The 27,234-nt window shown below is 35.7% G+C and overlaps 1 protein-coding gene across 1 annotated transcript; it reads right to left on the bottom strand.

The window, feature by feature from the left end:
* Positions 1-390: 390 nt before the first annotated feature.
* Gm20814 (predicted gene, 20814) lies at positions 391-24,972 on the bottom strand. The gene is made up of 9 exons (XM_017318883.1): positions 24,855-24,972; positions 19,431-19,497; positions 18,763-18,797; positions 11,672-11,738; positions 11,064-11,098; positions 3,795-3,912; positions 2,912-3,011; positions 780-878; positions 391-420 (listed from the first exon to the last, which is right to left on the bottom strand). The coding sequence occupies exons 1-9, from the start codon at positions 24,970-24,972 to the stop codon at positions 391-393; spliced, it is 669 nt and encodes a 222-aa protein (XP_017174372.1).
* Positions 24,973-27,234: the final 2,262 nt, after the last annotated feature.

Genomic DNA, 27,234 nt, shown 5'->3' with positions numbered 1-27,234 from the left:
TTTAGATTTCCTTTGGAAGTTAATATAAAGATGCACTTACACTTAAACAAGAAAATGATTAAAGATATTTAAAAATAAAGAAGTTCTATTTTAACTCTAAAGGTATAACTGCTAGTTAACTTTGTAATCACATCACTGGGATTAACTTCCTTCTCAGAATCATCAGAATAACAAGGATTAAAGAAACTTTAAAACTCTGTTTCATAGGAAACAAAAAAGTTAGAGATTTTTTTATTTGTTTTATATATATACCAGCAAGTGAAAATTTTTCATGCTTCATTTTTCTGAAGATGGGAAAGTAGAAGAGTACTTCAGATTATCCTCCATGATGGCTCTTTCAAACATAGACATTTTTTTTTTCAGTTCACCATCTACACCAAAAAGCATTTCTTAGTTCTTGGTCCCCAAGTTCATCAAAACCTAAAACAGAAAAGTACCTCTTATTAAATAAATTCCCAAGGATACAAATATGAAAGATTCTGTGCAGATGATGTATAGGGTAAAGGTTAAGGTCAGGATTAGGATTAGGGTTAGTGTTAGGGTTATGTTTAATAAAGCAGGATAATTATAGTGTTATTAAAGTATGAGGTACATCTGAGGTCAAATTCCCATTTTATCATTTTATATCTTTAATAATTCATACAAAGCCATTAGGATTTTATGGATAATAGCAGTCATTTCAGTAAGAAATAATTCAAAATAATAAGTAGTTAAAACTTTATGATTATTAAAACATATTTAGAATCCTAAGGTCATTTTATGGACCATGTGCAACATACCTCCATGGACTTCTCATGCATTTCTTTAACTGCTTCCAGGGTCTGGTTCTGACTACATTTGGACAGTTTCAATGCTTGTTGTTCTTTTTGACAACTATTCTACAAATGTAAAAGGAAAACATTAGTATAACAATTCTGTTTATTTTTGTTGTTACTACCATGCAACATGCATGGCAGTCTAACAATAAAACACTAAATGTATATCTAATACTAAAACATTTATGTGAGCAAAAATAATTCTATATGAAAGTTAAAAGGAATAGTTTTCCAACTGATTTAAAATTTTAACAACTATTTTGACTAAATATATATATATATTTACAATAATATGAAATAACATTATGCTACCAATTGTGGAGTAGGAATTTTTTTAATGTGAAAGGGTTTTTCATAATGCACAGACTGGCCTTAGCCTCCCAAGTTCTTATGTTTATAGGCATGCACCATGTATACATGAACTCGGTAAAATCCTAGTCTTGGAAGCTTAGATTGGTTTTCTCTAGATTCCAATCTCAAGCAACATATAGAAGTAGTAACATAAAGTTCTCATTGTATTCTTTAGGGTTGCGCACAACCATGATAATTTGCATTTTAAAAAAATTAAGACAAGCCCTTTACACCTTTTCACCTTGGGCTACTACAATCCTGTTTTGCCCTTTATTCACTGTGATCAATTTTTTACCTCACATTTGCACTCAAATCATCATAATTAAGTAAAATTACCTCTAATTTGCAATGCTTATCTTTAAAAAAAGTGCACCTGCATACATTTGGAGACAAAGGGTTAATATTGGGTGTCATCTTTGATTTCACAGTACTGTTTCAGAGACAGAATCTCACTAAACCTAGAGCTCATCATTTATGCTACACCTGGTGGCTACAAAGATCTGGAGATCTTCTTTTCTCTGAACTAAATCTGAGATTGGTTGTTTTAAAATGCTCACAACCACACCAACATTTTTTTGTTGTTGTGGTGGTGGTTTGTTTTTAGTGTTGCTAGTTTGTTGTTGTTTATTTTGTTGTTGTTGGTGGTGGTGTGGGCATTCATCCCAATGCAGGGAATATAAGCTGGGGTCTCCATGCCTACACGGGAGAAAGATTACCAATTAAACCATCTTCCAGCCCTGTAAATCAATCTTATTGGGCCCACATGCAGCATATGACACATTTAGGGATCTTTTCTTCTTTAAAACTTTCCTTCACTCATGGTAGTTTTCTTTCTACCAGTGGTTCTCTTCCTTTACTGGCTCCCTCTCACCAGCTGCCATATGCAGAATTACAAATTTTGAAGTACCCTGCTGTTCTGTCTTTAGACTCCTTATTTACAGGGATGATCACTTTCCCTTGAAATGTCATCCAGAGTCCAATGTTTAAAAACTGTCTTCAATTGGAGTATTTATTATTTATCTTTAGTTCCTATCTCTTTCCAGAACTGACTCATAATGGCAGGTTCCTCAATGCCTTCTGAGGCAAGAATGAATTTGCTGTTCCTTTCAAATTGAATACTTTCCAAACTATTAACCAGTAAATAAAATAAAATAGTTAATATGATTATCGTTGTCTCAGATCTTACTTGGAAACCAGGTGATGACTCTACAGGTAGAGTAATGGAGACGTGATCTAAAATTGTTTGCTGATATTCTTCCACAGGAAAATTCTTCCAGGGCTGTTGAGATTGTTTGTTTCCATCCTCTGTTGTTACTAAATCTTTACTAAATTTAGGACTGTAAGAACTGATTTACCAAATTGAGTTGGTTTTTTAATATAAACAACAGAGTCCAGGTGAAACCAATAAATAAGCTTTCTCTCTTCTTTGAACTCTGATATATTGTGGTTTTTTTGTTTTTTTTTTGTTGTTTTTTTTTTTTTTGTAGTCACTGGTAATCATCTCTTGATCTTTCTGCAAATGTCTGCCTCTTGAAAATTTATGATCTGGTATACCATAAAATGCCTAGTCGTTTTCATTGATATAGTATGCAATCAATAGTTTATATCTCAGTAAGACTAGAACAGAAGCAAGGATAAATAGATAATGGAACTTAATTTAGTTTCATATGCTCAACTCAAGGCTAGTTGTTCCAATCCTACTTAGTAATACTAGGTTAAATATTAAGTTTTTTTATGGTACCAACCACTGATTTTTCTTTTTCTTCATTGAATTTCTGTACATCCATATCAGACTTCTGAAATGTAGTTATATACTGCTCACAAAATTTGTTGTTGATGTTCTTCCTGTAAAGCACAGTAACAAAAGCAGGCACATTTCATACCAATATGAAAATGAACACTCAGAACAAATTCAATTGAACATTTCATACTATAAAAAGAAAAATAGCAGTATAAAATATCTAATGGAAAATCATTATAGATTTTTCGGCTAACATATTATCAGAGAGGTTTTCATTTACGTTTTAGCTTTTCAAAATTAAAGAATTATAAACACACACAACACACACGTAACACACACACACACACACACACACATATATATATATATATATATATGTATATATATATATATATATATATATACATGTACAAAATTTAATTATATTTCAATGTGGTTTTTTTTTTCATTATTTTCTACCAAATATAAGTTCTAATTTATTTTTCATACATTGCCTTAGTAAAGACAGTGCAAAACATGTCAACTAAAATATACAAATTGTCTGCATATGTAATTGTAGTTGTTCCTTTTGAATATTGTTAAACATAATAATCCATAAATTACATTCCTAAGACTATGTGCAAGACTTCTGTATTTCCACAATGAATGTAAATTAAAATTTAAATCTCATTAACATTGACTTAAAGCAGAAAATAAAATTTTCATAGATTTCTATGAATTAGATTTAGTTTGCTTGAAGGCATGATGTTATAGGGTTAACTGTTTAGACAAAATCAAAGCCACACATTTTTACTAAAGAATCAGACATGATATAATTTTTTTTAACTTCAGCCACATATAATTTTTAAAATGATACACATTTGACCCTACAAATATAACAACTCTACCTCTCTCGTTCGTTCGTTTTGCAAAATCTTTCTAATTTCTGGTTGCTGCCTTTGAAAGATTCTTTGACATAAGTTTCCATCCATTTTCTCTTTATGTGAAGCGTCTTATAAATGTCATCTATATTAAAAATAAAGAGTCATTTTGAAGAAAAATTAGATGATTCCATGTATTCAAGTAAAAATAGATATAGATAAATTTCATTCAATAATGCTATGGAAACTTAAAATTAAATGATAGATATCACAAACATGCTTCATACTTTAGAATACTTAGGGTTTGGTATGTTCAGATGAAGGATGTTCAACCTGTAAAGTCTACAGAAATGTTCCACAACATAGAAAAAAAACAGTCCATGTATTTTGGATAAGAAATATCTAATCTTATCTGAATTTTAACTTCTGTAAGGAAAATAATTTTGAGCTTCAAGAACAGTTTTCAAAAGAACTAATGCACAAAACAAAGGATCAAAAGTATACTTAATTCTTCATAAGGAAACACTTTTAATAAAGGCTAATTCTTTTCCAAATCTAAAAAAGATGATGCAACTGAAAGAACAAACTTGACTGTGGAACTGTTAGACCCATTGTTTAAAATATTCAATTAAAATAAGAGGGCAACCGGTCATATTGGTTCCCATGTTAATCCTAGTATTCTGGAGGAAAAGGCAGAGAGATATTTGTGTATTCCAGGTTAACCTGGTCAACATACTGAGTTCCAGGACAGACAGAGCTACAAATGAGACCCTGTCAGAATCAAACCTGCGTTTGATTCCTAGCACCTACATAATGTGCACAAATATCTCCAACTCCAGTTCCAGGGGATGTGATGCCCTGTTCTAAATTCTGCATGCACCAGGTACATATGTATATGACTCACAGACATACTTATAGGCAAAATACCTATATAAATAAGAATAGATAAAAATGTTAAAATCTATGTTTAAAACAATGATCTCCAAGTTTTATTTTAATCAAAAAAAAATTATTTCTAAAGTGAATTGGTAATTATATTTCAGAACATATCCTTTAAAAAAACACTTGAAGAAAATTATGGTAGGAACTTTTGATCAGTAACTGCTGCAGTTCATGAAAATTGTAATGCTTCAGAAAATGTTTAGTACCTTTCTAGCATGCACAGTTAGCTTTCAGTAACTAGGATGAAGCTATATTTCGGTGTACATGTTTAATATTCTCACCATACATAGTACTAGACAAAATCAGATTATTAAATGATTATTCTGCCTCCTCTAAATAGAGCAAATCCTTCAGTTGAAAAAAAAAATAATTTGGTAAAATGGGTAACTTGAAAGAAGCAAAATATTATTTTTTAAAAATATAATATTGTTTCATGGGGGTAGAGATATGGCTCAGCAGTTAAGAGTACTTCCTGTTCTTTGCAAAGGACATAGGTTTGGTGTCTAGCACTCATATGGTGGCTCACAACTATCTGACTCCAGTTCCAGGTATCTGAAATAATCAACTGATATCTGAACAACAGGTACACATGTGGTACACATATATAACTGTAAGCAAAACACTAATACACATAAATAAGTCCAAAAATAGGTATTAGGAGCATTGTTTAGTAAGCCATGTAAAGATGTTTTTTTGTGTGTGTATGATCCTAGTATTGGAAGCTTAAGCAGGAGATTTCCAGTGTAAAGACTGCATAGGTTAAATAGGAAAATGCAGGCCAGCCTGAACTACATAATGACACCATATCTCAAAGACAAGTTACTGTCTTCTGAGAAAGCTCACTTAGCATTCAGTTACATATAATTTAAAACAGATACTTTAGAATCTGAGTATCATTCTCTCATTGTTTAGTAAGTTGTCTTCCACTTACAGTTACATAATTCATTTCATAAAAAGAAAAAAAAAACAATGAAGGGATTGGAGAGATGATTCAGCAGTTAAGAGCACTGGTTCCCTTCCAGCTTTCTGAGATTGGAGTACCAAAACCCACAAGGTGGCTCACTACCTATAACTTCAGTTTCAGGGGATTCAAGGCCTTCATCTGGCTTCCTCAGGTACAAGACACACTAGTTGTGCACATACACACGTGAAAGAAAAAAAAAACAATAACCATAACATAAAATTTAAAAATAAGTTATAAGGGTTACATTAAAGAATTCAGTTTTGCACTGTGCCATATAAAGAAGGAAGCACAGAAGACTCCTAGAAAAGAAACTGACTTAATATAAAATTAGCACTGGATCAATGAAAATATGTTCATGTACAGAATTTTGTATACATATCACTTAGCTATGAGTACATGGAACTGTGAAATTGTTTACATCTTTTTTTTTTTCCTTTTAAAATTCCTTCAAAGCTGTTACAAAAAAGCCTCAGTAGTCAAGAGGGCCTACTGTGAAAAGAGGAGGTTCACAAAGTACTTTTTTTTTTGTTTTTTAAGGTAAGTAATGTTACTTCATGCTTATCAAAGGATAATTCATCAAAGATGAACTCACAATTCTGAATATCTATGCTCCAAATACAAGGGCAACCAAATTCATAAAGAAATTTTACTAGAACTCAAAGTACATATTGTACCCCATATAATAATAGTGAGAAACTTCAACACCCCACTCTGAGCAACGCAGAGGTCCTGGAAAAAAAGAAATGAAAAAGAGACACTGTGAAACTAATGAGAAGTTATGAAACAATCGGATTCATCAGATACATATATATGTATCTGTCACACACACACAGACACACACATCCAAACATGCACACATATATTGAAGCAAATTCACACACAGTTCTCACTAGATGAAGAGAAATTTTTTGAAAAAAATTCAACAAACCTTCATGATAATAGTCTTGGATAGATTAAGAATTTTAAGCACATACCTAAATATAGAAGCAAACCAGAAGCCAACATCAAATTAAATGGAAAGAAACTTGATGCAATCCCACTAAAATAAGACAAGACAGGACTAGACAAGGCTTCTTACTCTTTCCCTACCAATTCACTATAGTACTACAAGTTCTAGACAGAGCAACTAGAAAACAAAAATTGGTCAAAGGAATAAAAATTGGAAAGGAATAAATCAAAATATCACTATTAGCAGATAATAAAATAGTATACTTAAGTGACCACAAAAATTCCATCAGAGAACCCATAAACCTGAAAAACAACTTCAGCAAAGTGGCTAGATATACAATTAACTCAAACAAAACAGTACCTTTCTTCTACTCAAAAGATAAACAGGATGAAAGGCAATTATGGAAACAACACCTTTCAAAAGTCACAAATTATAGTTCCTTGATGTGATTCAAACCAAGCAGGTGAAAGATTTCTATGACAAGAACTTCAAGTCTCTGAAGAAAGAAACTGAAAAATCTCAGAAGATGGAAAGGTCTCCCATGGTCATAGATTAAGTTAGTAAAAATGGCTGTCTTCCCAAAAGCAATCTACAGATTCCATGCACTCTCCATCAAAATTTAAACTCAATTCTTTGTAGAGACAGAAAGAGCAATATGCAAAACCATTCGGAATATCAAAACTCCAGAATATCCCAAAACTATTCTCAACAATAAAAGAACTTCAGGGGGAATCATCCCTGACCTTAAGCTGTATTATGCAGAAATAGTGATAAAAAATGTATGGTAATGGTACAGAGACAATGCCTTCATGAAATGGAGAGATCTAAAATATATCATCCTGTGTGATCTCAAAGGAAAAAAAAAAAACATGGTATGCACTCACTGATAAGTGGATATTATCCTAAAAGCTCAGAATACCCAAAATGTAATTCACAGACCACATGAAGCTGAAGAAGAAGGAAGACAAAAGTGTAGGTGTTTCAGTCCTTCTTAGAATGGGGAACATAATATTCCTGATAGGAAATGTGGAGATCAGGGCAGAGACTTAAGGAATGACCATCCAGATTCTGTCCAACCTTTGGATCCATCCCATATACAGAAACCAGGCACAGTCACTATTGTGGATACCAACAAGTGCTTACTGATAGGAGCATAATATGACTGTCTCCTGAGAGGCTCTGCCAGGGCTTGGCAAGAGCAGAGGCTGATGCTCACAGCCAACAATCAGACTGATCATGGGGTCCCCAGGGGAGCAGTTAGAGGAAGAACTGAAGGAGCTGAAGGGGTTTGCAACCTTACAGGAAGAACAACAATATGAACCGAGCAGACAGACCAGAGCACTCAGGGACTAAGCCACCAAACAAAGAGGGGCACCCATGACTCTAGCAGCATATAGAGGAGAGGATGGTATTGTCAGACATCAGTGGTAGGAGAGGTCCTTGGTCCTGTGAAAGCTCCATGCCCCAGTGTAGGCAAATGCCAGGGTAGGGAGGTGGAGTATGTGGGTGAGGGAACAGGCTCATAGAAACAAAGCAAGTGTCAAATGGAATAGGGATTTCCTGGGATTAAACCAGGAAATGGCTGATATTTGAAATGTAAATAAATACACACTCACACACACACACACACACACACACACAGATGGCTTTAACTGTGTCTTCAGGTGGGTTTACATCTAATCACAGGATGATCTAAATTTTTCCCATTCCTGCTAGTTTTTTGATAAATTAGAGTAAATGTGTCTGCATCTCAATCTCCAAATAAAATCATAGTTGCTCTTATCACAACCAAGCTCCTCAAACTTTTTCATCACAATACAAATCTAAGACAAATCTTAAATATAAAATTCTTCCTGGCTGGACAAATATTTTACTGCTACAGCAAGAAGCTCTGGTTTCAATCTTCAGGAATGAAAAATAAAAACCCCCAAAATTTAGATATAAAAAATAAAGAAGGCATGATTCCTCGGGCCCCATTACATTTTTGAGGCTGAGGACTTCAGGTACAAGGCCAGTCCAGGCTGCAATTGAGGTTTCAGACAATCCTGAGATATAGAGCTAGAGGTTACTTTCCTAAACCAAAACAACAAATAAATAAAGACAGCTGGTCTGAATTATGTCTGAATTCCCAGCACTTCTGAGGCTGAGAGAAGCCTCTAGTATTTGAGGCAGTTTGGAACATATATATAGAAATTTCGGCAATGTGGAATTTTCACAACACGTTAAAATGTAGACTGGTCTTCAGTTTCTTTTTAATAAATTCCTGGTGGGAAGCAGTTGCACAGAAGAGGGTTTTGTCTGTTTCATCCACTAAGTGAAGTCCAGTTTACTCACACCTCACATCCCCAGTCCCCAAGAATACTTTCAGGGTCTCCATTTCCTTGGCCTTCCTGATTTCTGCTAGGAGCTAGTCTGTTCAAACCCTTGCACTTACAGTGAAGTTCTCAGTTTTTCTCAGCAGAGGCCTAAGTGGGAAAGGTCGATTGTGAACCTGGAAGTAGCAACTTCCTGAGTCCAGTGAGGGTCACCTAATCTCATTACTCCTGAAGAAACACCTCCAAAACTCCACCTTCATCCCCACCCAGACCCCTAGCTGAACCAGGATTAACCAACAGACAATTGACTACCTCCACTGAGACTTCATCCTACCATGATTCCTCAAGAATTTTGCTTCCTCAAGAACTCTTTGTAGCCACCATACTGGGTAACAGGGTTTGAACAGCAGGAAAATAATCTCAGCCAAGCCCATTGCTGATTGGCTGTGTTTGCACATGAGTACTAAGGGTAAGAGAGGCTCTTTCAGTCATCTGTGATTAAAGCTTCAAAAAGCGGGTAGTATTTTAACTTCCACTACTACCCAGAGGCTTTCCATTTTCTAAGTTTGCAATACTAACTTGAATGTTAAAATAAAATGAACTCCAAAGACGACTCTCCTACTTTGTTTCAGATGAAGGGACTGTTCTGTGTAACTCTAAATTGTTTTTTTTGTTTGTTTGTTTGTTTTGTTTTTTTGTTTCTTTTTTTTTTTGGTTTTTTTTTTAAACTAAAGTGTTTTTGCATGTTTGTATTTATATAACATGTATGACTAGTTCCCCTAGAAACTAGAATAGGATGCCAAAATCCCTGGATCTAGAATTAAAAATGATTTTGAGAATTATGTGGGTTCTAGGAACTAAACCTTGGTTCTGTACAAAAGCAACAAGTGTTCTTAATTTCTAAGCCATCTTTCCATTCCTATCCTGTGTGTGTTTTAAGGTGTGCTGGACCATTTCTCACGATAGATGTTTAATTTTACTATATAATGGAGAGTATAAAAAATGACTTTGTTAATGTTGTCTATTTCCAGAAACAGAAAAACAAACAAACAAACAAACAAAACAGCAACAAAAAAACATAATTTTAATGGATTGTGTAAATCATAAATAGTTTCAGGATAAAAATGGAGTGTATACATTTCAGTATATGGGTGCATAAGGAGGCCAGATATAGACATCTGTTTTATTCTCAATTATATTCCAAATTTCTTTTTCATTTTCAGTTTTTTTTTTCAAGTCAGGGTTTATCTGTATAGCTCTGGTTAACCAGGAACTCACCCTGTATACCAGGGTGGCATCAAAATCAAAAATCTCCCTGCCTCTGCCTCCCAACGTCTGGGATTAAGGCATGTGCCACCACTGACTGACCCAACTTAAAACTTGAGATAGGTTCTCTCTGAATATGCAGCTAACCAATGCCACTACCTCGGCTAGCCAGCAAGCTGTCTCCACCTACTCAGCACTGGTTGGCAGCCTGCATTTTAGAAGTGGATTCTAGGCCCCCACTTTTATTTTCAAGAAAAACATTTTACTAAAACAGCCATCTCTCTAGCCACTCTTCAAGGTTTGTTCTGTTGCTATAGACACTGCAATTTTTTGTTTGTTTGTTTTTTGTTTGTTTGGTTTCTTTTTCTATTTCTCTAATCATGCCTAAGTTTAGGCTCCTAAAATGCTTAGTGGTGGTTTTGCTTGTTTCCTTACAACAGCAAATTGGTTTTCTTGCTCACTTTACAATTTGCAGCTAATTTGGCACACTGGACGAACTGACATTTCATTTACTAGTCTTATTGCTGTGTTTTGTTTCTTTGGTGCTTTTTTTTTTTTTTTTTTTTTTTTTTTTAATTTGCTGGGTTTGTTTTTTTTTTTGCTGGTTTTTTGTTTTTGTTTTTGTTTTCACCACTGAAGATGAAATTTATAACTTTTAATGGTGCTTTACCACTGAGCTACATCTTTAGTTAATCTTTAGTTTTGAATGTTGGATGAGAAGTTATCTGTGTGTATTTTTTAACGAAAACTATAATTTCTGTGAAGCCTACAATTATCCCCCTATGCTATAGGTTCTATAGAGATCTGTTTCCCTCGTTTGGCCTCTTCAAGAAACAGGGAAATATTTCTAAAACACATACCTCCAGATTTATCCAACATACTGCCTACTTCATGTCTGTGAAGACAGAACAATAAAAAATTAAAGCAAGAAATATAGTAGACTGGTAGGCCATTTTTTTTACCACACACAAAACTTTACACAGAACCTTCTTTAATTTTTTATAATAAATATATAATGTTTGGTTTGGAACAAATGTCATATGCATATAAAATATATGGTGGACTACCAACTTGAACTTGGATTATTTACTTTTAACAATTCATACGCTTACACCCCACAAGGAGTTTATTCATAACTCTCCCACAATTGCCAAGACCCTTTTTCCCCCAGATAGTCCCCTACTTATTTTTATGATGTTTCTCCTTTTGAGTGTGTCAAAGATCACATGCAGGTGGTCCTATTGTATGAGTTCCTATGTGTTTGTGATCACAAAGTCTAAAGGATCCCAAGCTGGGCTTGAACTTAACATATATCAGCATCTGACATTGAAATGCTGATCTTCCTGAATCTAGTTTTCCAGTGAAGGTAACACAAACACTACTTTTGAAGTACTCTATTGAACTGGCAAAAAAAAAAAAAAAGAAAGAAAAAAAAAGAGAAAAAAAGAAAAAGAATTGAAAATATTACCCCATGTCTTCATCTCCTTTTACTTGAGGCGATATATTTTCATCTTTACCAATTGCTGGATTATTTACTGTATTGACAATAGAAAATGTAAACATTTGAAAGTATGCAATATTAGTAATAGTTAATAAAGTACTATCAATTTGAATTTCTTTGGAAAAACTGCCCATTTTGAGTTTTTGAAACAGATTTTAAAAATTAAGTAAAATTAAGTACATCCAGGAAATCTAGGACACAAGGAGAAGAAAAAACATAAGGATAACAGGTATAGATGAGAAGTAAGATTTCCAAATTATAGGGCCAGTGAATATCTTCAACAAAACTATAAAAGAAACATTTCCTAACCTAATGAAAGAGATGTCCATGAACATACAAGAAGCATGCAGAACTCCAAATAGTTTGGACCAGAAAAACAACAACAAAAACAAAAATCCCTGCCATCATATATTAATCAAAGCACCAAATGAACAAAACAAAGAAAGAATATTACAAGCAGTAAGGTAAAATGGTCAAGTAACATATACAGGAATTCCTATCAGAATTACACCTAACTTCTCCCCAGAGACTATGAAAGCCATAAGATCCACGGTAGATATCATACAGACACTAAGAGAGCAGAAATAAGAGCCAAAGCTATAATATGCAGTAAAACTATTTTACCATAGATTGAGAAAACAAGGTATTCCGTGAAAAAAAAAATATTTACACAATATCTTTGAACAAACCAAACCCTTCAAGGGATAATAAAGGGAAAACTCCAATATAAGGAGGGAAATCACATGCTAGCAAAAGCAAGATATTAATCTTGAAGTAAACCTAAAAGAAGATAGCTACATGAACAAAATTCCAACAAAAATAACAGGAAGAAACAAAGACTTTGTCTTAGTATCTCTTAATATCACCATATTCTATTCACCAATTAGAAAGAAATAGACAAACAGACTGGATGTGTAAGCAAGACCCAGCATACCAGAAACAAACCTCAGGGACAAAGACAGACATTTCCTCACAGTAAAAGGCTGGAAAACAATTTTCTAAGCAAATGTTCCAAAGAAACAAATTTGGAGTAGCCATTCTAATATCAAATAAATTTGACTTTCAACCCAATGTTATCAAAAAAGACAAGGAGTGACACTTCATATTCATCAAAGTTAAAATTTACCAGGATGAATTTTCAATTCTAAACATTTATAGTCCAAATGCAATGGCATCCATATTCATATAAGAAACTTTAGTACAGCTCAAAATGCACATTGCACCACACACAATAATAGCATAAGACTTCAACAACCCTCCTCATCAATGGAAAGATCCTGGAAAGAAAAATTAAAAAAAGACACAGTTAAACTAACAGAAGTTATGAAACAAATACATTAGTTGATATCTATAGAACATTTTATTCTAGAACAAAAATTGTCCATTCTGCTCAGCACCTCATGACGCCTTCTCCAAAATTAACAATATAATCAGTCACAAAACATGCCTCAACAGATATAAAAATATCCAAATAATCTCATACATCCTATCTAATCACCAAGGACTAAGGCTGATCTGAAATAATAATATAAATAATTGAAAACCCATGTACACGTAGAAGGTGAACAAAAATCCAGTCAGTGATAAATCAGGTAGGGAAGAAATAAAAAAAAAAATAAATGTAAGACTTTTTAGAGTTAAAAAAAAAATGAAGTTACTACATACCGAAAGTTGTGGAACACAACTAAAGCAGTGTTAAAGGGAATCTCATAGCTCTGAATGCCTCTAAATAGAAACTGGAGAGAAGATACAGTAGTAGGTTGACAGCACACCTAAAACCCCTTGAATAACAGGAAGGAAATTCACCCAAGAGGAGTTGAAGGCAGGAACTAATCACACTCAGGGCTGAAATCAAACAAGTGGAAACAAAGGAACTATAACATAAAATCAAACAAACTAGGAGCTGTACCTTTGAGAAAGTCAACAAGATAGATAAAACATAAGCCAGACTAATTACAGGGCACAGGGAAAATATCAACATTAACAAAACCAGTAATGAAAAGGGAGACATAACAACAGATACTTAGTAAATCCAAAAAAATCATCAGATCCTACTATATAAGCCTGTAACTTAGCAAAAGTGGAAAATCTGGATGAATTGGACAATTATCTAGACAGATGTCAGGTACTAAATTTCAATCAGGTTGAGATAAAACCTGTAAACTCTCCCATAATCCCCAAAGAAATAGAAGCAGTCATTAAGAGCTCCCCCCTCAAAAAAAAAAAAAAAAGCCCCGTATCTGATGGGTTTAGTACAGATTTCTATCAGGCTTTCAATGAAACACCAATACCAACAATCTTCAATCTATTATGCAAAAACAAAAGAAAATGAACACTACTTAATTTGTTCTATGAAGCCACATTTACTCTTATACCCAAACCATACAAAAACCCAATGAAGACAGGATACTTCAGACCAATTTAACTTATAAATATTGATGCAAAAGTACTCAATAACATCCTGTTAAACACAATCCAAGAACACATCAAAATGATCATCCTTCATGATCAAGCGGCTTCATCCCAGGGATACAGGAATGGTTCAATATATGGGAATCCATCAATGTAATCCAATATGTAAAGAATCTCAAGGAAAAAAACACAGTATTATCTCATTAGACGCTGAGGAATCATTTAAAAAAATCAACACACCTTCATGATGAAGTCTTGGATAGATTCAGAAAGCAAGGCCCATAACTAAACATAGTAGCAAACCAGGATCCAACATCAAAATAAATGGAGAGAAACTCGATGCAATCCCACTAATATATGACAAGGCTTCCCACTCTCTCCCTACCTATTCACTATAGTACTAGAAGTTCTAGCCAGATTAAATAGACAACAAAAAGAGGTCAAAAAGTTAAAAATTGGAAAAGAACAAATGAAAATATCACTATTAATAGGTAATAAGATAGTATATTTAGTGACCCCAAAAAAATCCTCTAAAGAACCCTTAAGCCTGAGAAACAACTTTAGCAAAGTGATTGGATATACAATTAACTCAAATAGATCAGTAGCCTTCCTCTACTCAAAGGATAAACAGGCTGAAAAGGAAGTTATGGAAGCAACACTCTTCACAATAGTCTCATATTTTAATAACTTGGTGTGACACGAAAAAAGCAAGTCAAAGTTCTGTAGGACAAGAACTTCATGTCTCTGAAGATAGAATTGAAATTCTCAGAAGATGGAAAGATCTCCCATGGCCATAGATTGGTGTCCCAAATAATTTAGTAAAAATGTCTATCTTGCCATAAGTAAGCTCTGATTCCATGCCCTCTCCATCAATATTCAAACTTAATTCTTTATAAAGATAGAAAGAGCAATATGCAAAATCATTTGGAATAACGAAAATCCAGGATATTGTAAAACTATTCACAACAATAAAAGAACTTCAGGGGGAATCATCCCTGACCTCAAGCTGTATTATAGAGAAATAGTGATAAAAATGTATAGTGACCATAAAGAAAAAATGACTTCAGGAAGTTCACACGCAAACGGATATGTCTAAAGTATATCATGCTGTATGAGGTAACACAATCCCAAAGGAAAAAATATGGTATGCACTCACTGATAAGTGGATATTATCCTAAAAGTTCAGAATACCCAAAATGTAATTCACAGACCACATAAACCTTAAGAAGGAAGAAAAAAGTGTGCATGTTTCCGTCCTTCTCAGAATGGGGAACAAAATACTACTGGGAGGAAATATGGAGACAAAGTGCAGGGCAGAGACTGAAGGAACGACCATTCAGAATCTGCCCCACCTGTGGATCCATCCCGTATATAAACACCAGACCCTGTCACTATTGTGGATACCAACAAATGATTGCTGAAAGGAGCCTAATAAGGCTGTGTCCTTAGGGGCTCTGCCAGAGGTTGGCAAAAACAGAGGCTCATGCTCACAGCCAACAATCAGACTGATTATGGGGTCCACAGTGGAGGAGTTAGAGGAAGGACTGAAGGAGCTGAAGGGGTTTGTAATCTTACAGGAAGAACAATAATATGAACCAAGCAGACCGCCCCCCTCCCCCCAGAGCACTCAGGGACGAAGCCAGCAAACAAAGAGGGGGACCATGGCTCCAGCTAAATACATAGCAGAGGATGTCCTTGTCAAACATCAGTGAGAGGAGAGGTCCTTGGTCATGTGAAGTTTGGTGTCCCAGTGTAGGCAAATACCAGAGCAGGGACATGGGTGTTGGTGGGTGGGAGAACATGCTCATAGAAGCAGAGGGAGGGTGGAATGGTAAAGGGAATTTCTGGGGTGAAACCAGGAAATGACTAATATTTGAAATGTAAATAAACACACACACACACACACACACACACACACACACACACACACACACACACACACCTAATATGATGGCCTTAACTGTGACTTCAAGTGGGTTTATATGCAATCACAGGATGATCTAAATTTTGGTCCCATTGTTGCTAGGGTTTTGATAAATTAGAGTAAATGTGTTTGCATCTCAATCTCCAAATGAAATCATGGTTGCTTTTATCATAAACAAGCTCCTCAATTTTTTTCATCATAATACAAATCTAAAGCAGATCTAAAATATAAAGTTTTTCTGGCTGGACAAATATTTTACTGCTACAGCAAGAAGCTCTGGTTTCAATCTTCAACAAGGAAAAAAGGAATAAAAAACAAACAAACAAACAAACAAACAAACAAACAAACAAACAAAAATTTAAATATAAAAAATAAAGAACACATATTTCCTCAGGCCCAGGTACATTTGTAAGGCTGGGGACTTCAGTTTCAAGGCCAGTCAAAGCTGCAGGTGAGGTTTCAGACAATCCTGAGATATAGAGTTAGAGCTTACTGTCCTAAACCAAAACAACAAATAAATAACAACAACCTGGCCTGAATTATGTCTGAAGTCCCAGCACTTCTGAGGCTGAGAGGAGCCTCTGTATTTTGAGGCAATTGGAGCCTATACATAGAAATTTCGGGAATCTGCCATTTTAACAACAGGTAGAGGTAAATGAACACTGGTTTTCAGTTCGTTTTTAATGAATTCCTGGCAGGCAGCAACAGCTAAAAGAAGGTTTTAGTCTGTTGGCTCCACTAACTGACTTCCAATTTACTCACTCCTCACCTCCCCAAGCCCCAAGAAGACTTCCAGGGTCTCCAATTCCCTGGCCTTCCTGCTTTCTGTTAGAAGATAATTCTGTTCAAACCCCTGCCCTTAGCGAAGTTCTCTGTTTTTCTCAGCAGAGAACTAAGTGGGAAAAGTTGATTGTGAGCCTGGAAGCAGTACCTTCCTGAGTCCAGTGAGGGTCACCTCCTCTCCTTACTCCTAAAGTAACACCTCCACCCCTCCACCTTCTTCCCCACACAGGCCCCCAGCTCAAACAGTATTAATCATCTTTCAACAGACAATTGACTACCTCTACTGAGACTTCTCCCTACCATGCTTCCACAAGAACTCGGCTTGATGACTACCACAAAGCATACTGGGTAACAGGGTTTGGATAGCGGGAAAACAATCTCAGCCAAGGCCCTTGCTGATTGGCAGTGTTTGCACATGTGTACTAAGGGTGAGAAAGGCTCAATCAGTCGTCTGTCATTGAAGAGCAAAAAGGAGGTAGTATTTTAGCTGCCACTACTACCCAGAGGCTTTCCATTTTCCAAGTTTACAATACTAACTTGAAAGCTAAAATAAAACGGACCCCAAACAAGACTCTCCTACTTTGTTTCAGATGAAGGTGCTGTTGTTTGTAATTTTCAATTGTTTTATTTATTTAAGTAATTTGTTATTGCATGTTTGTGTTTATAAACATGCATGTGTGGTGCACATAGAAACTAGAAGAGAATTCCAAAACCCATGGATATAGAATTAAAAATGGTTTTGAGCCATTGTGTGGGTCCTAGGAACTAAAACTTGGTTCTTAGAAATTAAGAACAACAAGTGCTCTTAATTTCTAAGCCATCTTTCCATCCCTGTCCTTTGTGTCTTTTAAGGTGTGCTGATCATTTTTCTTGAAAGATGTTTATTTGTACTATACAGTGGAGATTACAAAATTATAACACTTTCTTAATATTGACAATTTGCTCATAGAGAAAAAACAAAAAGACAAAAACCATCATTTTAATGGATTGTGTAAATCAGATAAAGAGTATTGTAAAAAACTGATGCATATACATTCCAGTATAAGTATGCATAAGAGGGCGACAAATAGACATTTGCTGCATTCTCAATCACATTCCAACTTCCTTTTTTTTTTTTTCAAGGCAGGGTTGTAGTCCTGGACCTCACCCTGGTTACCAACTGCTGGGATTATGGCATGAACCACCTCTGACTGCCCAAATTTAAAACATGAGACAGGTTCTCTCTGAATCTGCAGCTCACCAATGCCACTAGCCTGGCTAGCCAGCAAGCTGTCTCCAACTACTTTTCACTGGGTTGCAGCCTGCATTTTTAAAGCCGATTTAAGACCCCCTCCTTAATTTATATATTTTCAAATAAAGCACATTACCAAAACAGCCATCTCTCTAGCCCCTCTGAGAGGTTTGTTCTCTTGTGGTAGCCACTGTATATTTTTTTTTCTTCTCTAATCATGCCTAAGTTTAGGCTCCTAAAATGCTTATTGCTGGTTTTGCTTGTTTCCTTAAAAGAGCAAACTGGGTTTCTTGCTCATTTTACAATTTGCAGTTAATTTGGCAAACTGGACAACCTAACATTTCATTTGCAAGACTTATAACTGTGTTTTCCTTGTTTAGTAGGATTTTTGTTAATTTGGTGCATTTGTTGGTTTGTTTGGGGTTTTTATTGTTATTGTTTTGTTTTGTTTCTTTGTTTGCTTTTGTTTGTTTATTTTTGCCAGTGAAGATGAAACTCATCACTTTTAAATGGTGATTTACCACTGAGCTACATCTTCAGCTAATCTTGCATTCTGAATGTTTGCTGAGAAGTTATCTCATATGTGTTTTAAAGGAAACTACAATTACTGTGAACCCAAAATTATCCCCTTTTGCTATACAGTCTAGAAATCTGATGCCCTCTTCTGACCTCTTTAAAAAACAGGCAAATACCTCCAAAAACACATACCTTCAGATTTATCCAACATACTGTCTACTTCATCTCTGTGAAGAACGGAAAATAAAAAAATTAATGCAAGAAATATAGTGGACTGGTAGGCATTTTTCTTACCCACACAAAACTTTAAAAAGAACTTTCTTTTAATTATTTATAATAAATATATAATGTTTGGTTAAGAACAAATGTCATATATATATATACATATATATATACACATGTATATGTATGTATATATATATATATATGTATGTATGTATGTGTATATATATATATATATATATATGTATGTATATATTACATGGTGGAGTATCAAAGTGATCTTGTATCCTTTACTTTTACCAATTCATACATTTACACCCACAGTAGTTTATTCATTACTCTCCCACTCTTGCTGAGACCCTTCTTCTTGCCAGATGGTCCCCCTCTTATTTTCATGATTTTTCTCCTTTTCTTTGTGTGTATATCTTGGAAGATCTCAGGCAGGTGGTCATATTATACTAGTTGCTATGTGTTTGTTATCACAAGGTCTGAAGGACCTCAAGCTGGGCTTGAACTCAACATATAGCAGTGTCTGATTTGTATTGCTATCTTCCTGAATCTACTTCTCCAGTGAAGGTAATACAAACACTACTTATGAAGTAATCTATTGAGCTGGCAAAAAATATTGAAAATGTTACCCCATATCTTCATCTGCTTCTGCTTGAGGCGATATATTCTCATTTTTATCAAATGCTGGGCTCTTTACTGTATTAACAATAGAAAACAGAAACATTTGAAAGGATTCTATATAAGTAATAGTTAATAAAGTACTATCGATTTGAATTTATCTGGAAAAACTCTCCATGTAAATTTTTGGAAGAGATTTTAGAAAGGAAATATTTACACCGAGAAAATCCAGGACACAAGGAGATGACAAAACTTAAGGATAATAGGTATCAATGACAAGTAAGTTTTTCAAATTTAGGGACAGTGAATATATTCAACAAAATTATAGAAGAAAACTTCCCTAACCTAAAGAAAGAGTTGCCTATGAATATACAAGTAGCCTACAAAACTCCAAATAGTTTGGACCACAAGAGAAATTTCTTCCATCATATAGAAATCAAAACTCCAAATGCATAATAAAAAAAAAAGAAAAGAAAAAGAAGAATATTAAAAGCACTAAGGGAAAATGGTCAAGTGACTTATAAAGGAAATCCTATCAAAACTATACCTAACTTATCCCCAGAGATTATGAAAGCCATAATATCCAGGGCAGATGTCATACAGACCCTAAGGGAAAAGAAATGCCAGACAAGGCTACTAGACGCATCAAAAAATTTTACAATAGATTGAGAAAACAAGGTATTCTGTGAAAAAAAAAAAAACGATATCTACACAATATGCTCGAACAAATCCAGCCCATCAAGTGGGTAATAATGGGAAAACTCCAATATAAGGAGGGAAATTACACTCTAGAAAAACCAAGAAATTGATCTTGAAGCAAACCTAAAAGAAGAAAGCTACATGAATCACATTCCAACTCTAACAACAAAAATAACAGGAAGCAACAACTACTTTTCCTTAATATCTCATAATATCAGCGGACACAATTCACCAATAAAAAGACATAGAATAACAGACAGGATGTGTAAGCAAGACCAAGCATACTAGAAACAAATCTCAGGGACAAATACAGATATTACCTTAGAGTAAAAGGCTGGAAAACAATTATCCAAAGAAATGTTACAAAGAAACAAGTTGGAGTAGCCATTCTAATATCAAATAAATTCGACTTTCAACCCAAAGTTATCAAAAAAAAAAGAGGAGGGACACTTCATATTCATCAATGTTAAAATTTGCCAAAATGAATTCCCAATTCTGAACATTTATACGCCAAATGCAATGTCATCCACACTCATAAAAGAAACTTTAGTAAAGCTCAAAAACACACATGAATAGAGCATTAAAAGAAACCTTGACTAAATTGGTTTTAGAGACCTGCAGAAAAGATTATGCAGCTCTTTTTCCCTTCACCTTGTTCTGAGTATGGAACACCACAGGGAAATTTAAACTTACACCATTCGAACTCCTCAACTGGGGACCCCCCCCCCCTTTAACAGAAGCAGGTGGAATGTTTGACCCTCATGTTTCTTTTTCAGAACTCCCACTAGCTCACTTGAAGGACCTACAACTGGTCAGAAAACATGCCTTGGAAATGTTGAAACACTATAAAAAACTTAAACAAAAACAAAAAAACAAAAAACATACGAACCAGAAACCATCTTGGTGCCACATAAATTTCAAACAGGAGTACCTGTCCTGGTCTGGTGCCACAATTCTGGCAAACTTGAACTCAGATCAAAAGGACTTTCCCTGATGATTCTCACAAGCCCTGCTGCCACACCTCCAGCATGTGCCCAGTTCTGGCATCCAGCCTGCCATGGCCCACTGGCCTGGCACTGCTCACACACAGTGGGCACTGCACAGGAACCTCCCTCCCTCCCTCCTCCCAATGGCAAGAGGCTCTTTTGTCTCATTCAATGGGCTTCTGAGGTTCTCAATCTTACATATCCTAAAGCTGTGACCTCATGTTGGCTTTGTTTGGCAGCTGGGCCAGAGGTTTAATTTTCTAACTTATAAGATCAGAACTATGTACTAGAAGGAGTGGGAAATGTGAGACCACAACTTAGAGCGTTTCTCCCTGGAAGGTAAAGCACCTGGACATTCTCCAAGATTGTTTTCCCTGATTTATAAAAATACAGCCAGAAAGAGACTCTATGTTCTCTACAGCCACCAAAAATCCTTTTGGTTTCTGAGCCTTACAGCTAGAGATTCAAAATTGGAGTTTTGACAAGGACATCTGGGCAGAGAAGAACACTCCTCCCATCTCTTCCCAACTCCTCCAAACTCTCCTCCCAACTCATCCCAATTCCTCAGCTAGCTAATAAAAACCTTCTTCTGTCACATCTCAGAGTCATACGCCCCTGCCCTGCACAGTGGAAGGAGTTTGTCCTTAGCTAGCTGATAATAAAAACTCTTGCAGTTTGCATCAGGTGTCGATTTCTCTCAAGTCATTGGGGTGCTGGCCAGCTCATCCCGGGACTTTACTGGACTTGAGAGGAGGTCCATCTTCGGGGTCTTACACATGGAGACCTAATACCAAAACTCTTCAAACTAATATGCAAAATCAAAAGAGAAGGAACACTATTGAATTTGTTCTATGAAGCCAGATTACAATTATATTCAAACCATACAAAAACCCAATGAAGAAAGGAAACTTCAGACCATTTTCCCTTATGAATTTCGAAGCAAAAATACTCAATAAAATCACTGCAAACCAAATAAAAGAATACATCAAAACGATCATCCATCATGGTCAAGTAGACTTCATCCCTGTAATGCAGGGATGGTTTAATATATGGAAATTTGTCAACTTAATCCACTATAGAAACAAACTCAAAGACGAAAACAACATGATCACCTCATTAGATGCTGAGAAAGCATTTGACAAAACACAACACCCATTCATAATAAAAGTCCAGGAAAGGTCAGGAATTCAAGGCCCATATCTAAACATAAAAAAAAAATACAATAGACAGCAACCGAGTAGGAAACATTAAACTAAATGAAACAATCTCATTAAAATCAGGGACTAGACAAGGCTGCCCACTTTCTTCATACCTATTGAATATAGTAGTTGAAGTCCTAACCAGAGCAATTAGACAACAAAAGGAAAACAAATGAATACAAATTGGAAAGGAAGAAGTCAAAATATCACTATTTCCAGAATATATGATAGCATGTATCAGTGACCCAAAAATGCACCAGAGAAATCGTAACCATATATATGACTTCAGTGCAGTAGGTGAATATAAAATTAACTCAAACATATTAGTGGCCTTTCTCTACTCAAAGGAAAAAGAGGATGAGAAAGAAATTTGGGAAAACTCACCCTTCACAATACTCACAAATAATATAAAATAGCTTGGTGTGACTCTAACTTAGAAAGTGAAAGATATATATGATAAAAACTTCATGTCTCTGAAGAAAGAAATGAAACAAGATCTCAGAACATGGAAAGAACTCCCATGCTCATGGATTGGAAGGATTAATATAGTAAAAACGGCTGTTCTGCCAAAAGTAGTTTATAGATTCAATATAATCCCCATCAAAATTCCAACTCAATTCTTTACTGAGTTAGAAAGGGCAATTTACAAATTCTCCTGGAATTTGAAAAAAACAAACAAGCAACAACAACAAAAACAACAAAAAACCACCACCAACAACAACAAAAAACCACCACCAACAACAACAACAAAAAACAAAAACCTGGTATAGGAAAAACTATTCCCAACAATAAAAGAACCTCTTGTGGAATCACCATGCCTGACCTCAAAGTGCACTACAAAGCAATTGTGATAAACACTACATGGTACAGGTATAGTGGTAGACAGGTAGATAAATGAAATAGAACTGAAGTCAGAGAAATAAACCTTTAGTCACTTGATCTTTGACAAAGGAGCTAAAACCATCTAGTGGAAAGGAGACAGCATTTTCAACAAATGGTGTTGGTTCAATTGGCAGTTAGCATGTAGGAGAATGTAAATTGATCTATTCTCATCCCCTGTGCAATGCTCAAGTCTAAGTCGATCAAGGGACTGCACATAAAACCAGAGACACTGAAACTTATAGAGGAGAAAGTAGGGAATAGCCTGGAATACATGGGCAAAGGGGGGATATTCTTGAAAAAAAATACTACCAATGTCTTGTGCTATAAGATTAAAAATGGACAAATGGGACCTCATAAAACTGATAAGGTTATACCCAGAAGTTCAAACTTGTAATAAGGAAACATGCTTCACTTTGTCCATAGCAGCCTTTTGTATAATAACAAGAAGCTGAAATGAACCCAGATGACTCTCTTTAGAGGAATGTATATAGAAAATATGGCACATTTACTTAATGAATTACTACACAGCTATTAAAACCAATGAATTCATGAAATTTTTATACAAATGGATGGATCTGGATGATATCTTCCTAAGAGAGTTAACCCAATCACAAAAAACACACATGATATTCACACATTGATGAGTGGATATTATCCCTGAAGCTCAGAATAACCAAGGTAAAATGTGCAAAACCCATGAAACTGAAGAAGGAAGACCAAAGTGTGGATATGCCGTTCCTTCTTAGAATGGGGAACCAAATAATCATGGAGGGAGTTACAGAGACAAAGATTGGAGCTGAGAATAAAAGAATACAGAGACTGCCTCACTTGGGGATCCATCCCATATACAACCACCAAATCTACTGAAGATGCCAACAAGGGATTGGGTGCAGGAGAATGATATAGTTGTCTCCTGAGAGGATCTGCTAATGCCTGACAAATAAAAAAGTGGATGTTCACAGACATCCTTTGGACTTAGCACAGGGTCCCCAATTATGGAGCTGGAGAAAATACCTAAGGAGCTTAAGGAGTTTGCAGGCCCCTAGAAGAAAAAACAACATGAACTAACAAGTACCCCACAATTCCATGGGATTAAACCACCAATCAATGAAAACAAATAATGGGATATATGATTCCAGCTTCTTATGTAGCAGAGGATGGACTAGTCAGGCATCAATGGGAGGAGAGACACTTGTTCCTGTAAAGATCCTATGCCCCAGTATGGGGGAATACCTGGGTTAGGAATTGGTAGATGATGTGTTGGGGAGATGGGGGAGAGGGGAGAGGACAGGAGATTTTTTGGAGTGGAAACTAGAAACGGGGATAATATTTGAAATGTAAATAAGGAAAAGTTATAATAGAAAAAGAAAGGAAATAATTTATTTGCAAGTTTTATGAAATAAATTCATGTTTGGCAAACATATTATACGAACAATGTTCATGTCTTTTCTTGAGGTGAAATCAAGAAAGTTCTTCTCTCTCAACATATGCTGATATAGTTCCAAGAGTAGGTTTATGTGCTGCAAAACCTTGTATATAGGAATAGAGAGATATAGGTAAAATTAGAAATGAAGTATATGTAAACTCTTAACAAAGACTTCTTCCATTTCAGGTGACTAGGTAAAGTCTAATGAACTGCAGGACACAATTAATACTGGAAATGCGATACCTTCCGAAAGAGCCTCCTCTGAAACTTTTATGTCATCGTCCTCATCATCAAAGTCCAAAAGTAATAAGTAACCTTCCTTTGGTATCACCTTCAATTTCTTAAGAGCCATTCTTCTCATAAGAACTCAGTAGTCTTCTTAGTTTAAAAAAAAAAAAAACAATAAAAATAAAAAGGAAAAAAAAAGAACTTAGTTACCTGATTAAAAATTATCATTTAAATAATTAAAAATAACAAAAAATCAAATAATTATTTTAGCTCAATGAAAGATCATTTCTTTTTTTACTTAACATGTATATTTTTAATCAATTGCCTTTATCAGAGAGTTCTGTGTACATATTCAATATGGTGATGCATATATATATACACTTACCCGTACCATTTCCTCCGTGTATCCCATTTATCATGTCCCTCTCCCTCACAACTTGTTTTAAAAACTTCTTTAACTCACTTCTTTAAAAACCTCCTTTAGAACCTAAATTATTAGTCTGCCATTTCTCAGTTTAAAAAGAGACAAAAACTGGCCAACCTTCAACATATGAGTCCTCCCCTCCTCCCAAAAAACGATGAGCAACTTCCTTTAACCTTTGAGGTATCTGAATTTTGGTCCTATCTCCCACAGAATATTTTTAAACAAAACATCAGCAATTCTGTTTACCAGTTTATCTCAGTCTAACGTAAACTCACAGTTCTATCCAGAAAGATAAAGAACATGGTAACTGTATATTCATATCAAAAAGATCCACCACTAAGTCTACAAAAAAACATGAACTACCACCACCACCCACACAGAAAGACCTTATATTGGAGAAATTAGGGATTTGGGGAAGCCGAGGATTTCAAACATCTGAAGATTGTAAGTTCAAGGCCAGGCCAAGCCGGGCCAGCTGAAACTACAAAGATAGATCCCATCCTACAGAAACTAAACTGAGAGAAAAAGCTGAACTTGGTGGTGCAAGTCTTTAATCCCAATACATGGGAGACTGAGACAGAAAGATCTGTGGTCAGAATCCATCCCCAATGACTTATGAATCTCTTACAATTATCTCCTCTTCTTCTTTTCATTCATCTTCCTATGCCATTCTACTGTCTGCAATGTTCATACAGTCTATACCAAAGGAACACACCATAGAGAAGACAATGAGGAGGGAGGAATCCTCAGTGTGTTTCTAAGGGATCCTGAATATCACACAGGACAATCGCCAAGGCATCTCACCAATGGCTCCCTGTTCCCTGACCCACAGTCCTGCAGCTGGTTCTCTGATCCTATCCCCAGGCCCCAAGCTTTTCTCTTCCAAGGGTTCCCAATTCTCTATGGCCCTGACCTGTTCGATCCTCTTCCATGAATATGGTCCTCCACCTTCCATTCACCCTCAGATTCCACAGAAAATGGCGATCAGGAGGCTTTTCCTCACATAGTGGCCTCCTGGGCCTGAGATTCCCCACCCTGTCACACCTCGATTAACTGTCCAACAACCCTGATCAGGGCAGACTATCACTTACAGCTCATCTAAGAGGAGAACACCTTCCAAACCGCATCCTTCTGTGCTTAGCTCCTCAATGGCAAAAAAAAAAAAAAAAAAAAAAAAAAAAAAAAAAAAAAAAAAAAAACCGTTGTCAGGGGCCACACCCAGACAGAAGCCTCAGAGGATCCTTTGTGATGCCAGCTGGAGCAAATAGGTCTCACCAAAGGACTGTGCTGATTGGCTGAATACACCCTGCGCATGCGTTCACGGAATACCAAGTACTTTGAAGGGAGATTTTAGAAGGTGGGAGTAATCTACTGGCTTTAAGACAAATGATTTCCAGTTTGTTGGTTGACAAGTGCTTACAAACTTGAAAATCCAGAACAAATATGTAACATATGAAATACAGCAAATGGCTCTACTTAATTTCAGCTGTAGAGGCTCTTGTAAGCATTTTTGGTTTTTTATTTATTTATGTGCATAAACATTTAATAATGTGGACTTCTGCATGTACACACGCACACCAGAAGAGTCTATGCTGCCCTAAGAGTTCAGAAGGGAACATGCAGATTTCCTACAACCCCTGGTACTCTCCTTTCTCTACTTTCCTAGTCCTCAGCTTGATAGAAGAGTGTGCTAGGCAGTGCAGGCCCTCTCTCTCTCACTTATGTGCTTGGCCACTCAGGCCCACTCTCTCACTTAGGAGTTAGGCTGGGCAGGTCCTCTCTCTCTCTCTCTCTCTCTCTCTCTCTCTCTCTCTCTCTCTCTCTCTCTCTCTCTCTTAGGTGCTAGGCTTCACATGTCCTCTCTCTCTCTTATGTGCTAGACTGCCCAGGGCCCTTCTCTCTCTTATGTACTAGGCTTCCCAGGACCTCTCTCTCACTTAGATGTTAGTCCTTGCAGGCCCTCTTTTTCAC

Source organism: Mus musculus, chromosome Y (assembly GCF_000001635.26).
Source record: "Mus musculus strain C57BL/6J chromosome Y, GRCm38.p6 C57BL/6J".
NCBI classification, from domain to species: Eukaryota; Metazoa; Chordata; class Mammalia; order Rodentia; family Muridae; genus Mus; species Mus musculus.
The sequence above is the reverse complement of the archived record's forward strand: the minus strand, read 5'-3'. Positions and strand labels throughout refer to the sequence as shown.